At 37.0% G+C, this 13,430-nt stretch overlaps 1 protein-coding gene across 1 annotated transcript in view; it reads left to right on the forward strand.

Annotated features, from left to right (window-relative positions):
• Positions 1 to 13,430, forward strand: part of Xpr1 (xenotropic and polytropic retrovirus receptor 1) — a 152,722-nt gene that overhangs the window by 76,349 nt on the left and 62,943 nt on the right. The window contains exons 4-6 of the mRNA XM_055624454.1: positions 8,720 to 8,943; positions 12,936 to 13,085; positions 13,318 to 13,401. Of these exons, the coding sequence (XP_055480429.1) occupies positions 8,720 to 8,943; positions 12,936 to 13,085; positions 13,318 to 13,401 (458 nt within the window). The remainder of the gene's footprint in view (positions 1 to 8,719; positions 8,944 to 12,935; positions 13,086 to 13,317; positions 13,402 to 13,430) is intronic.

Below are 13,430 nucleotides of genomic sequence, written 5' to 3' on the forward strand. Positions count from 1 at the left end.
CACTTTGATCCGCTTGGACTTTAGTTTTTTGCAGGATGATAAGAATGGATCTATTTGCATTTTTCTACATGTAGACATCCAGTTAGACCAGCACCATTTGTTGAAGATGCTGTCTTTTTTCCAGTGTATAGTTTTGGCTTCTTTCTCAAAAATCAGGTGTCCATAAGTGTGTGGGTTTATTTCTGGGTCTTCTATTCAATTCCATTCATCCACCAGTGTGTTTCTATGTCAGTACCATGTTGCTCTATAGTACAGCCTGAGATCAGGGATGGAGATACCCCCAGAAGATCTTTTATTGTAGAGGATTGTTTTAGGTATTCTGAGTTTCTTGTTATTCCATATGAAGTTGAGAATTTTTTTCAAGGTCTGTAATAGTCTAAAAGCCATTTAATCTTCCCAAGCCAACATACACTTGCTTATAAAATAATCCAATAAACTTCCAGGCCTCTTAGGATTTTTTTTTTTTAAGAATAAGAAGACATTTTCAATTGAAAACTTGATGTAAATTACATTTTTATTTTTTACTATATGTTTTTGTTTAGTTTTAAAAGGACACATATTTTTATTATAGAAGGTTTTCATAATTGAAAAACCGTGAGGAAAAAAGGGAGTATCAAAAATGAGGGGTCCCAGTTTCTAAGGTGAATGTAAATGCAAGCATCCTCAATAAAATACTTGCAAGCCAAATTGAACAGGATACTAAAAAGTTGGTATAGGATCAACTTAGTTTCATTCCAGGAATGCAAAGATGTTTCAACACATGCAAATCAATGACTGTAATAAAGCACATAAATAGAATCAAGGGCCCCAAGTCATGTGATCATTTCAATAAATGTAGAAGAAAATTCTGTGATAAAATTCAGTACCCCTTCCTTATAAAAGCCCTCAATAAGCAAACTAGCAATAGAAGGATCACACTTCAACATAATGAAGGTGGAATATGACAGACCTATACATAACCAGTATAATAAATAGGGACAAACTGAGAGCATTTCCTATAAAATGAGAAGTGGGCATCTCCCATTGTCACTCTTTATTCAGTGTGGTGCTTGGAATCTTAGCCAGACCTTTAAGGCAAAAGAAAGGAAAAAGAATGCAAAGAGAAAAGGGAAAAGTCAAGTTATCCTTGTTTGTAGATGATATAATTCTATACTGGAAAGACTTTAAACACTCTACCAGAATTCTTGATTTGATAAATACAACAAAGTAGCAAGATACAAAATAAAATATTAAAGAATTAGTAGCTGCCAGTAGTGAAATCACTTAAAAAGGAACTTGGAAATATTGTCCCATTCACAATTACCTCAAATTAGAAACCATGGGAGAAGAATGGATATGAATATAAGAACATCACTGGCATAAACCTAACCAGTGAAGCTAAGGATGTCAATGAAAACTTTGACACACTGAAGAAAGAACATTAAAAGATAAAAAGGAATCTTTATGTTCATGAATTAGCAGAATTATTACTGTTATAAGCAGATCATACTCCCCAAAGTAATCTTTAGCTCCAATGTAATGCCATCCAAACTCTAATGCCATTCTCCAAAGAAACAGGAAAGGAGAGAAAAAAAAAAAAAAAAAAAAAACAACAATCATAACATTCATGTGAAACACAAAAGACCCCAGTAGACAAAGCCATCTGAACAAAAAGAGCAGTATTAGGGGCATCATAATACTTGCTCAAACTATACCATCTAGCCACAGTGTAACAAAAACAGCATGGTAGTAACACAAAACAGGCATTTAAACAATTGATCTTTTTTTTATTTTAGGCTTTAATTTATTTATTTTTATTAATTACATTTTATTCACTTTGTATCCCCCATAAGCCTCTCCCTCCTCCCCTCCTGATCCCACCCTCCCACCACCTTCTTCACGCATGCCCCTCCCCAAGTTCACTGATAGGGGAGGTCCTCCTCTCCTTCCTTCTGAATTTAGTCTTAGCAGATCTCATCAGGAAGGGCTGCATTGTCATCTTCTGTGGCCTGGTAAGGCTGCTCCCCCCTCAGGGGAAGTGATCAAAGAGCAGGCCAATCAGATTATGTCAGAGGCAGTCCCTCTTCCCATTACTATGGAACCCACTTGGACACTAAACTGCCATAGGCTACATCTGTGCAGGGGTTCTAGGTTATCTCCATGCATGGTACTTGGTTGGAGTATGAGTCTCTGGGAAGACCCCTGTGTTCAAATTTCTGGTTTTGTTGCTCTCCTTGTGGGGTTCCTGTCCTCTCCAGATCTTACTATTTCCCACTTCTTACATAAGATTCCATGCACACTGCCCAACAGTTGGCCATAAGTCTCAGCATCTGCTTTTATAGTCTGCAGGTAGAGCCTTTCAGAGGCCCTCCGAGGTGGGTTTCTAGCTTGTTTCCTGTTTTCTTCTTCTGATGTCCTTCCTCTTTGCCTTTCCGGATGGGGACTGAGCATTTTAGTCTAACTAGAATTAATCTCAGGCAGGTACAAAGCATGTGAATCTCTATAAAACTGCCAAAACAGACTTTGGGAAAAAGACTCTTCAGCAAATGATGTGTAGAAAACTGCAATCTATATATAGAAGATTTTAAACTGGATCCCTATTTATACTTTTTATACTTTCATATATATATATATTTATGTGTATGTATATATAAATCTGTTCAAAATGGGTCAAAGATCTCAATGTAAGACCTGAAACTGAAATTTCTAGCAAAAAGAAATATAGTGGAAATACTTCAGGATAGAAGCATAGACAAGGCTTTTTGAATAGGATTTCAGAGGTTGAGGATAATCAGAATTAATAATAGAATTTTACAACAAATGGAAAAAGGCTTATACAAGAAAGGAAACAATTACCAGGGTGAAAAGACAACCTTTAGGATAGGAGAGAATGTTTCATAGTTGTGCATCCAGCAGAATGTATAAAAACTCAGAAAGTGAAATACCCGGAAAACAAATAACCCATTCTGTAACAGGGCAAGACAACTGAGCTCGAAATCAGCAAACGAGAGAGTACAAATATCGCTAGGAAAATATTCAGCAGCTTCAGCCATTGGTGAAATGTAAATTAAGACTACATCTAGAGTGCATTTTACTTCATTCAGAATACCATCAAGAAAACAACAAATGTTGTTGAGGAGACTTCTCCATTATGGAAATTAGTATTGAGGCCTATCAGGAAAAAAAATAAAATAAAACTAGTACTGCCATGTGGTCCAGTATTTCTGGATACATACCTAAAAGAATCAAGTTAGCTTACTCAAAGATACCATGTTTATTGACTTACTACACACTAAGTGCAATCAGAAGCAGTATCCTAATAGTTTGCCCATTTGTGTCATTCCTAAGAAAATCTTTGACAATGAACCACAGCTAAAAATCTTATGGGTTCTACTATTGTAGTTAGTGATTCACTTGATTGCCTTTTATGATAAGCATGCCCACTTTGTTTTGGTGGTTAAATGCTACCATCTGGCCCTTCTGTTCCAGGGTCTTTTTGTTGCCACTGAAATCAGAGAACTGTGATGGGTACATCTCTTATGACTAGGCCTATTATACGATGGAGAGCAGACTTAGCTCTTCAAAGATACAGGAGCTTTCTTCAGTGACTTACTTCCTAGCTGCCTTAGTGAAGGGATTTTTTGGGGGGGAGGAGGATCTTCTGGAAGAGAATGTAGTTGGCTTTAGAGATGGAGAGAGTGACCTTTGAGATCTGTAAGCAGATCCCAGATAAAGGAAACTATAAGGATGGATTAAGTTAATTTGATAAGAGCAGTGAAACTTTTTTTTAGTTTTGAATATAGCTTAAAATCATAAGACATACATGAAAATAAATTATCAGACATAAGAAAATGAAAGTCAGGCAATTAAAGAGAGAGATGAATCTTGGAAGCACTTAGTAGAAATAACTAAAAAAGAGAGATTTACATGAGAAAGAGAGTCATGTAAATTATAAAGGAAGCAGCAGTGCCAAAGAATAGAAAAATACTAAATAATACTACACTGTAGCATGTGTAGCAGCCTCGGCAGCAAAGGATAGAACTCAGGAGTATAGTTGGTAGATAATTCTTTTATTATTACTGTCTAATTACCATCATTATTTACTAAGGGCTAACTATGCTCCATGGCATTTTTACGCTTCCCTTTATCCTTATAAGTACTGACCCATCCCGAAAGTCAGCCTCTCACCCCTAAGAGAGGGGGTGAGAATGGGGTGGAACAAGAGATGCGAAGAATGTAGACAAGGCAGTATTCTGATCAAGTCTCATTTAATGATCTTTAGGTGACAGCTTATAAGGGGTAAGAATGGACAATTGGGGGGAGAGGAATTAGTTTCAGGAACTAATTTCAGTGAAAGTCACAAAGCAGGATATTCTCAAAGCAGGAGGAAAGGTAAGCGGGAAGCAAGTTGTCATGACATACCTGCCAAATCTAAACGGTTGAGCACACATCTAAAGAACAAAGAACACCTTTGGTCCAGGGGTGAAAAATCACCATGTCATGCTAAGCACACTGTGCTTCATGGATTCCAAGCAGGCTAGAATCAAGCAGCCATTTTCTTGCTCCACACAAAGTACTTTTTAGGAGAGTTGTTTATCTCTATTTCACCTATGAAAGGCTTACAAGAGTTGAAATAAACTCAACTAAATATAGGCTTTGACTTTTTTAAACCTTCTTTATTTGGGGTTCCTATGTCTCATTCTCCTTTCTCCACCCCAGTCCCATCCAACACCGCAACATCAGGTAGGAGAGAAAGAAGGTTAATAGGAACAGGGGATGTGCACCTTTTTAGAAGTAGTTCCTTGGTTTGAGTCCACTCTTCATTATCAGGGTACCAGCAGTCCAGTCAAACAGCAAACCAGCAATCCAGCAACAGCAAAAGCAACAGCAAAAAAGGTCCAGCAACAGAGCAGGATTCAGCAGAAGCAAGCACAGAGTTCTCCCGAGCTTTTCTCTTTAGAAGCGAAGCAGAGTAGAGAGAAGCAGTGTATTGAAGGGACGCAAAGTGTTGCAAAGCAACAATCAGTCTCTCTTCCTCTGTGGGCTTCTGTTTATCCTTTTTAAAGTCCACACAAGGATGTTTTTCAGCTGGCCAAACCAGTGCCCCTCACAAGACAGTTTGCTGTTGACAAGGCCTACACGCCCTCTCTGGAGGCTGCTATCTGCTATGGGCAAAGCATTCCTGCATCCCACACTTGGAGCTACAACGAAAACTTACCCATACAACACAACCAAAACTTCCACTGCAACTAAAATTGTAAGAGTTAATAGCAAAGATTTTTAACACAAACCTGCCTAATTCCATATACTAAATTTTGATGTGGGATATAAGTTACAGTTATTTTAAATTGACCTTCTGTACCAATTGTATCTGTATCTATGAATTCAACCAATATTTTTAGAAAAAGTCAAGAAAGCAAAGGGCATAGCTCAGTGGTAAAGTACTTGAATAGCATGTAAGAGACTAGATTCCATCCCTACTGTGGCAAATTGTGTGTGTGTGTGTGTGTGTGTGTGTGTGTGTGTGTGTGTATGTTTGTAGAGATCTACTCTTAGCATAGACCCAATCCTGATTTTGTTCCTCAGAAAATTTGATTTATACTGAATATGTACATAAGGTTTTTCATCTCATTATCCTCTAAGTCAGGACTTAAGCTTTTCTACTTGTGATGCCTTTTTACCTTCCAAAGTTTTACTTGACCTAGAGTACGTAAAATAGAATGATAGAACACACATTTACTGGTAATATATAATAAATATATTTTAAAACAAAATGTTGATTTATTTTACCATTTCTTAAGGATGAACCCAAATTTGCATACCAGCAAGATGGATGTGCTTACTTACCTTCATATAAATAATTGAATCTTGGCTCATTTTTTGATAGTGTAGGAAATAGAGCAGCTTTAAATTTTCCCAGAGCTTGTCAATAGTTTATAATTGTCTCTAATAACAATTTGTAGTGATTTTATAATTGACAACAATGAGAATCCTTGCTTTACTTTAAATTTGTAATAAAAATGGTAGTTTGGGGGGGCAATTTCAAAAATTCTTCTAGTTATTAACTGTTTAGAAAAAGCTTCAAGCAAAAGTATAAAACTGAGCTACTAAATGGGATACAGTTGCTCATGCCTGTAATCCCAACACCAAAATACTGGGAGGCAGAGGCAGGTGGATCACTGTGTGTTCAAGGCCAGCCTAGTCTACAAAGCGAGTCTAAGACAGCCAATGCTACACAGAGAAAACCTGTCTTGAACCTCCCCCCCCCCGCAAAAATATGTATATATTTCTCAAATAAATACTAGCTTTAATGTATAACATAATTTTATGTTTAATTTTTTAATGCTGATGTTTATGGGGCTGCCAAGATGCCTCAGCACTTTTCACTTAACAATGCAAGCCTAATGACCTGAGTTTGATTATTACAACCAACATAGATTTGGAAGGGAGAACCAACACCACAGAGTTTTTCTCTGACCTCTACACACGCACTATGGCACCTACCCATCCCCACACATGCTCATCCACAAATCATACACACTCACAGTATTATAAAAATTTTCAAGTGATGTTCACATACACATTGAAAACTAGCTTTAGGAAATAACATTTGTGATGAGCAGGTTGTATTTATATGTTTAGGAAGATAGGTAGACAGGTATCAACAATTAAAGAAATAGAGGTTATGAATTTTAGATAGAATAGGGTATGTATGGGAAGAGTTGGAGGGAAGAAAAGGAAGGGGAAAATGATGTAATTGTACTTTAATTTCAAATAATAAAAACATTTTTAAAAATGGATGATCATCAATGATAGTGAAGAAATAGTAAAGGACTTCTGTCTTTACTTTCTGTGGCTACACAGGTGTTTATATGAAAGAAGGAGGTAACAGCAACTTTTAAGATAAAACATGCTAACACTGTAACCTAGAGATATCCTCATTTGATACTTACACGATACTTAGAGGAATGGCAGTAGGGAAATGCTGAAAGTCTTTTCTGCAATTGAACCATTGTGATTCTAGAAGAGCAGGAAACCTTGTATACGCAGAAAAAGCACTGTGTGTCATAACATACAGTAGTCAAATGAAGGTATGCAGTGCACCCTGAACGAGCACTATCAAAAACTAGCTCCGGGTTCATGTCTTGCTTGGTTTTGATTTAAACTTTGGTCATTAAGTGTTCAGAAAGCTTTTACTGTTGCCAGATGTTTTGAAGACCCTGTATTCAACTATGCAATACCATCTGATTGTGACCCACAGCTTAAAGGCTGTATAAATATAAGTAACTTAAAGGTACCTTAAAGTATATGGGGATTTGTGTATGTCACATGCAAGTGTTACTCCATCTTAAAGAAACACATGCAGATTTGGGGTCATAGACCAGTCCTTGTAGAACTGAGGTACAGCTGTATATGTCTAAAAAACTGCATCTATCCAGAAATAGTCCAGTTTCTGACACATAATGTATTAGTTTTAGTCTGTTTGTGGAACACTTGTTTAGAGAAGTGATGAGGTACAGTGGGAAACATGGCAGTCATAGCCTAAAGCTCTAATTCTAATCCTTGTTTGGTATGAAGTTGTGGAATCAGGCACAATTAAAACAAAACAAAACAAAACAAAACTGCATTTATTTAATGTGTCTATGAGTACCTCTGTGTGTTTTGAGGTGAGAGGATAACTTGGGGGAGTTGATTTTTTTGTTCCACCATGTGGATCTCAGGGATTGAACTCAGATAACAGGCTTGGCAGCAAGTGTCTCTAGCTCTGTTGCTGGACCTTCTGAAACATTTTACATAGCTTTTAAAAAATAAAATTCATAACACAAAAATGTATGTGTGTGTGTTCTGGGATACATCCCAGGGTGTCATGCATGCAGGTAGGCACTTTACTAATTGGGCTATGTCGCTAGCCCCAACATTTACTCTTTTAGAATGCGTGCTATTAAATTTAGTCACAATAGTGTACAGTCATTCCTATCTAATTCTAAAACATTCTTTCCATTCTTTAAAGACATACTACCTCTTATTCCTGCTAGTGTCACTCTACAGTCTTTTCTCTGCTGCTAATCTACTTTCATCTCTGTGGGTTTCCCTAATCTGGGCAGTTCACATGGAGTCTGCATGGCTGATCCTCCATTTTGTATATATGTTTGTGTATACAGCACACCACTTTCTTATCCATTCATCACTTGATGGACGTTTGGCTGATAGGAGGACGTGTTTATGTAGGTATTCAAGGTTTTGTGTGTGTGTCTTATGTTCAGTTCTCTTAGGTATAAACCTGTGATGGCTATTGTCAATCATATGGAAAATTCCATATTTAACTTTTTGAGAACTCCAAACTGTTTTCCAAAATAGTTTTCATAATAGTTGTACTGTTTTACATTTCTGCTCTTAGAGACTCTGCATTTTCTTATTATGTAAAAAAAGAGTACAGTAACAGTTTTGCAGGGAGGAAAGTATGAGGTAGAATGCATGAACTCTGTGCCAAAATGTTTTCTCTTATCTAATTCTACATATCATATGGAATACTTTCCCTAGAAATTCCAGGAAAGAAAATTAGCATAATTAAGAAAAATTAGAATTCAGTAAAATAAAAATGATTCAAAATCGAGTGTTTATCACCTTTTTAATACAAGATTAGTAGATGAGTACATTTTATTTTATTTTTAGATTATGTATGGGTGTTTTGCTTACATGTATATCTCTAACCAGATTGAACAATGCTCTTTCCTTATAGAGAAGTTGGCGGAGGCTCAGCGCAGGTTTGCTACACTTCAGAATGAGCTTCAATCATCACTGGATGCGCAGAAAGAAAGCACTGGGGTCACTACATTGCGACAACGCAGAAAGCCAGTGTTCCATCTGTCCCATGAGGAGCGGGTCCAACATAGGAATATTAAAGACCTTAAGCTGGCCTTCAGCGAGTTCTACCTCAGTCTCATCCTGCTGCAGAACTATCAGGTACTTAGTCTTACCCTAGAGAATGTCATATTAAAATAAATTCCAGTAACTAGACTTACCTTGGTATAGCCTGTATCCCCTAAAGGGTGAAATCATCTTTATTCTTAGGGTTCTTGTTGGAATTTAGATGTCTTTTGTTCAAAAAGCCATGTAGTAGAAGGATTACAACTATTGACAAATCTTTTGTTTTTTAAGGAGTGTGTTTTGTGTGTGTGTGTGTGTGTGTCTGTATGTGTGTATGCAGCACATCTTTTATAGGGCTGAGGAGGTAGCTTAGTAGATACAGCACTTGTCATTCAAATCTGCACACCAAAGTTCAGATTCCCAGAGCCCACATACAAGCCAGGCAGGCATGGCAGCCACCTGTATTTCCTGTAGACAGAAGGCAGACAGGGATTCCTCAGAGAATATGGCCAGCTAGCCTAGTAGAAGCAAAGAGCTCTAGGCTCAGCAAGACAGATTGCCTCAGTAATATAAAGCGGCTAGCAAGTGAGGACACTGAAATCCATTTCCAGCCTCCACATACATATACCCTCACTTAAAATATAATTCATGCAGTATTTAGGGGTATCTTTTGACTCAAGATGCTAGCAGTTTGTTTTTTATTTAAACTGTTACAGTGCTGAATAAGAGTAAATATCTGACAAAATGGTCGTTATGTGAATCTTTATATTCCTAACCAAAAGCTAAATTTTAGAAAAGCATTGGATATTTCTATAACGGGCATTAATAAAACAAAAGAAAAGCAACTAGACAGGTAAAATTTTTTGTAGCTCACCATAATAAAACAAAAAAGCTTAACTTCTAGCTTGCCACTAAAAGAATTCCAATTTTATTATTCATGGGCTACAAAATAACCATATTAAAAAAATTAGATCATGCTAGATATGTGAAGGCTGAAAATCTAGGCTGTTGTTTCAATCAATATTTTTAAACCCTGTATGAAAAATTTGAAGATCCATATATGCTAAAATAAACCCTAATTTGTGCATTTGTAATTTGATATAATTGCAAAATAGGTTTTGTTCAATAATAAACATTTACATCTGAGTCTCTTATACTACTTTGCATTTTATCCTTTGATTATAACTTACAGTGAATGGTTAGCACATTGTAGGCTAGCAGAACATCTAAAACATAAAAGTTCTGCAGCAAAAGTTTTACCTGCAGTGAGTGACTGGTTCAGTCTACATTAAGCCGAGAGTGGTGGCACGTGCCTATAATCCTAGCACCACATAGGTGAAGGCAAGCAAGCCTAACGTTCAAGGTCATCCTCAGCCACATGAGAGCTGAAAGCAGCTTGTGCAGGATTTAAGACTGCCCCAAAATAAAAAGGTTTTCTCTATAGTGTTTCATTTTTTCTTTTTCTTTCTTTCTTTTTTCTTTTTTTTTTTTTTTCCAAGACAGGTTTCTCTGTGTAGCCCAGGCTGTCCTGGACTGGTTTCATACAAAAATCTGTCTGCCTCTGCCCCCTAAATGCTGGGATTAAAGGCATGTGCCTACAACTGCCAGGCGAGTGTTGGGATTTTTAAATACAAAGTACTTGAAATCCATATTTACAATTATGTAAGTTGTTAATATGTTTACTTTTCCCATCAGCTTCATAAGTGTTTGATGATTTAATGTTTTATCATTTAAAAAGAAATCAATTGAGAAGTAATTCATCAGAAAAGAAATAATCTGAGAGAAATAAATGATAAACTCCTTTGTTTTTTTATATACCACAGGTTGATCTGAGACCTGAAGTCCTCCTGCCTTGATCTCCTGAGTGCCACGTTAATTAATCACACATCTAGGCCCCTATTGTGACTTTTTTCCCATAGCTTTATATTTTAGTTTTTAAAAATGCATATCAATAACTAAATTTTTAAAAGAAATGTAATGCTTTTCCACCCGCTTTAAATTTAATAGTAACCTTATGAGTTGGAGAGATAGCTCAATTGATAAGAGTATTTGCTGCTCTTCTAGGGAACTCTTCTAGAGTTCATTTCCTAGTAGCCACAACAAGAGGTTTACAACTATAGTTCCTGGGATTTGTTGTCCTCTTCTGGCCTCCACAGGCACCTGTACATGTGTGACATATAGTTACACAGACACATAAACAAAATCATAAAAATAAATTTTAAAAAAGTAATAGGAAATATCTGTATTTCCTATTACAACCTTTGTGCTGGACAATTATTCAAAGAAACAAACAAGCAAGCCAAGAACAAAACACTACTTTGAATCCCCTGGAACTGGAATTACAGACATTTGTAAGCCACCATGTAGGTGTTAGGGATCCAACTCAGGTCTTTTGCAGGAACAAGAGCTCTTAACTGCTGAACCATTTCTCCAGCCCCAACAATAATTATAAAAGTTCTGATCTGGAGCTGGAAAGGTGGCCCAATGCATAGGAGCATGGGTTGCTCTTCGAGAGAGACCTAATTGCCTTTGAGGGCATCAGAGAAGTGCACTGTGCATTTACATATGTGCGGGCAGACTGAATAAATACAAACAACTAAATCTTTTTTAAGTCAGTTTATTGATTCTGTAAGAATATATTTGTTTTCATTTTTCTAGTTTATTTTTGTATATGTTTGTGTACCTGGTTATCTGTATACATGTTACATGCATTCAGTGCCCAAGGAGACCCAAGAGGGCATCAGATCCCCAGAACTGGAGATACAGGCAGTTGTGAGTATCTGATGTAGGTACTGGGAACTGAATCCAGTCCTCTACAAGAACATTACATATACTTAACTGCTGAGCAATCTCTTCAACCTCAAGAATATATTTGTTTTGAAATAAGGAAGAAAGGAAAATTAAGAAGCCATGTCGAGGGTTGGAGAGAGTGCTTTTCATGAAAGCACAAAGAGCTGATTTAAGATTCCTAACACTAAAGTAAAAAGGCCAGAATGGCTACACTGGCTTATAATCCCAGGTCTGGGGATGAAGACAAGAGGGTCCCTGGAGCTTAGTGGCTAGCCAGTCTGGCCAAATTGGTGAGCTCCAGTTCAGTGAAAGATCCTGTCTGAAAAGAAAAGAAGAGAAAAGAAAAAGTAGAGAGCTATAGAATATGATACTGAAGGTCAGGTTCTGACAACCACTTTGTATCCACACACATGCATGAACACATACTACACTGCATGCAAACACACACGTAACTGTTTCTACATTACACTGTATGCTGTATCCAATAATAGGTAAAGATCATGCCTTATGGTATGAGGAATAAATTCTAACAAATGTAAATACATTACATTAGTAAATACAGATCACCTCGGGTTGTAGATCTAATCTAGACTTGAAAATTTGTGTTTTCCTGCCATTTCAGATGATGGACAAGCAACAGGTGAATGTGAGTGTAGGCAGTACCAGTCTTTTGGTTTCATAGAAATTGAAGAAAAGTGGCCTGTGCAGTGGTTGGTCCTTCCTTCCTTCCTTCCTTCCTTCCTTCCTTCCTTCCTTCCTTCCTTCCTTCCTTCCTTCCTTCCTTCCTTCCTTCCTTCTTCTTTTTCTCTCCTTTTCACTTCTATCCCTAAACTGAGATGAGTGAAAAGAAAACAAAAGTTAAGAGAACTAAATACGTTCCCATTTTTCTCACAGGTGTGCATGCCTGTAGGAGTGAAATGCTCTTCTTTATTATTCCCCAAAAAGCAAAGAATTGAAAGAAATGGATTCAGTGCAGGATAAATGCATAACATTTTGTGAAGACTCTTTTGGCCAAAGTAGCAAAACAACCTGTTTTGAAATGTTTGTATGTGGAAAGTTGGAAATAAAAATGTTCTGAGCTTAGGATTTCCATTAATTTACTTGGAAGAAGAATAATGGAATTGTGTTTGTAATAAGATCCTTACTCTGTTAGCAGTGAACGAATGCATCTAGAAAGGCACTGCTGCTCCTGGGCTCTCAGTATTTGCTCAGTCAGCTCTGTTGGTGTCTACTGCTTCATTGTTCTAATCTTTTATGATGGTAGGAATGATCATTGTATTTCTCTTTTCTTCCTGTAGAACCTGAACTTTACAGGGTTTCGAAAAATCCTTAAAAAGCATGACAAGATCCTGGAAACATCTCGTGGAGCAGATTGGCGAGTGGCTCATGTAGAGGTGGCCCCATTTTATACATGCAAGAAAATCAACCAGCTCATTTCCGAGACTGAGGTACAGCATCTCTAAGGCTTATTTGCCATATGTGCTCCATATTGCTTGTACGGATTTTAAAGAAATAATTCACCATGTTTGTCTTCCTTTTGTAAATAGCTTTTTAGAATACCTATGCTCTTATTTCTTTATCAGTATACTTATCAAGAGACTATCAGAATATTATATTCATGTGTATGTATCACTTTCATTTAAAATAACGTATACAAAACTTGATAACTTATTCTTCTAGGCTGTAGTAACCAATGAACTTGAAGATGGTGACAGACAAAAGGCTATGAAGCGATTACGTGTGCCTCCTCTGGGAGCTGCTCAGGTTAGCATTTGCTTTCAGTGGTTTCTTTC

This window comes from Psammomys obesus, unplaced genomic scaffold, assembly GCF_907164565.1.
Source record: "Psammomys obesus unplaced genomic scaffold, mPsaObe1.curated_primary_1811, whole genome shotgun sequence".
Lineage (NCBI taxonomy): Eukaryota > Metazoa > Chordata > Mammalia > Rodentia > Muridae > Psammomys > Psammomys obesus.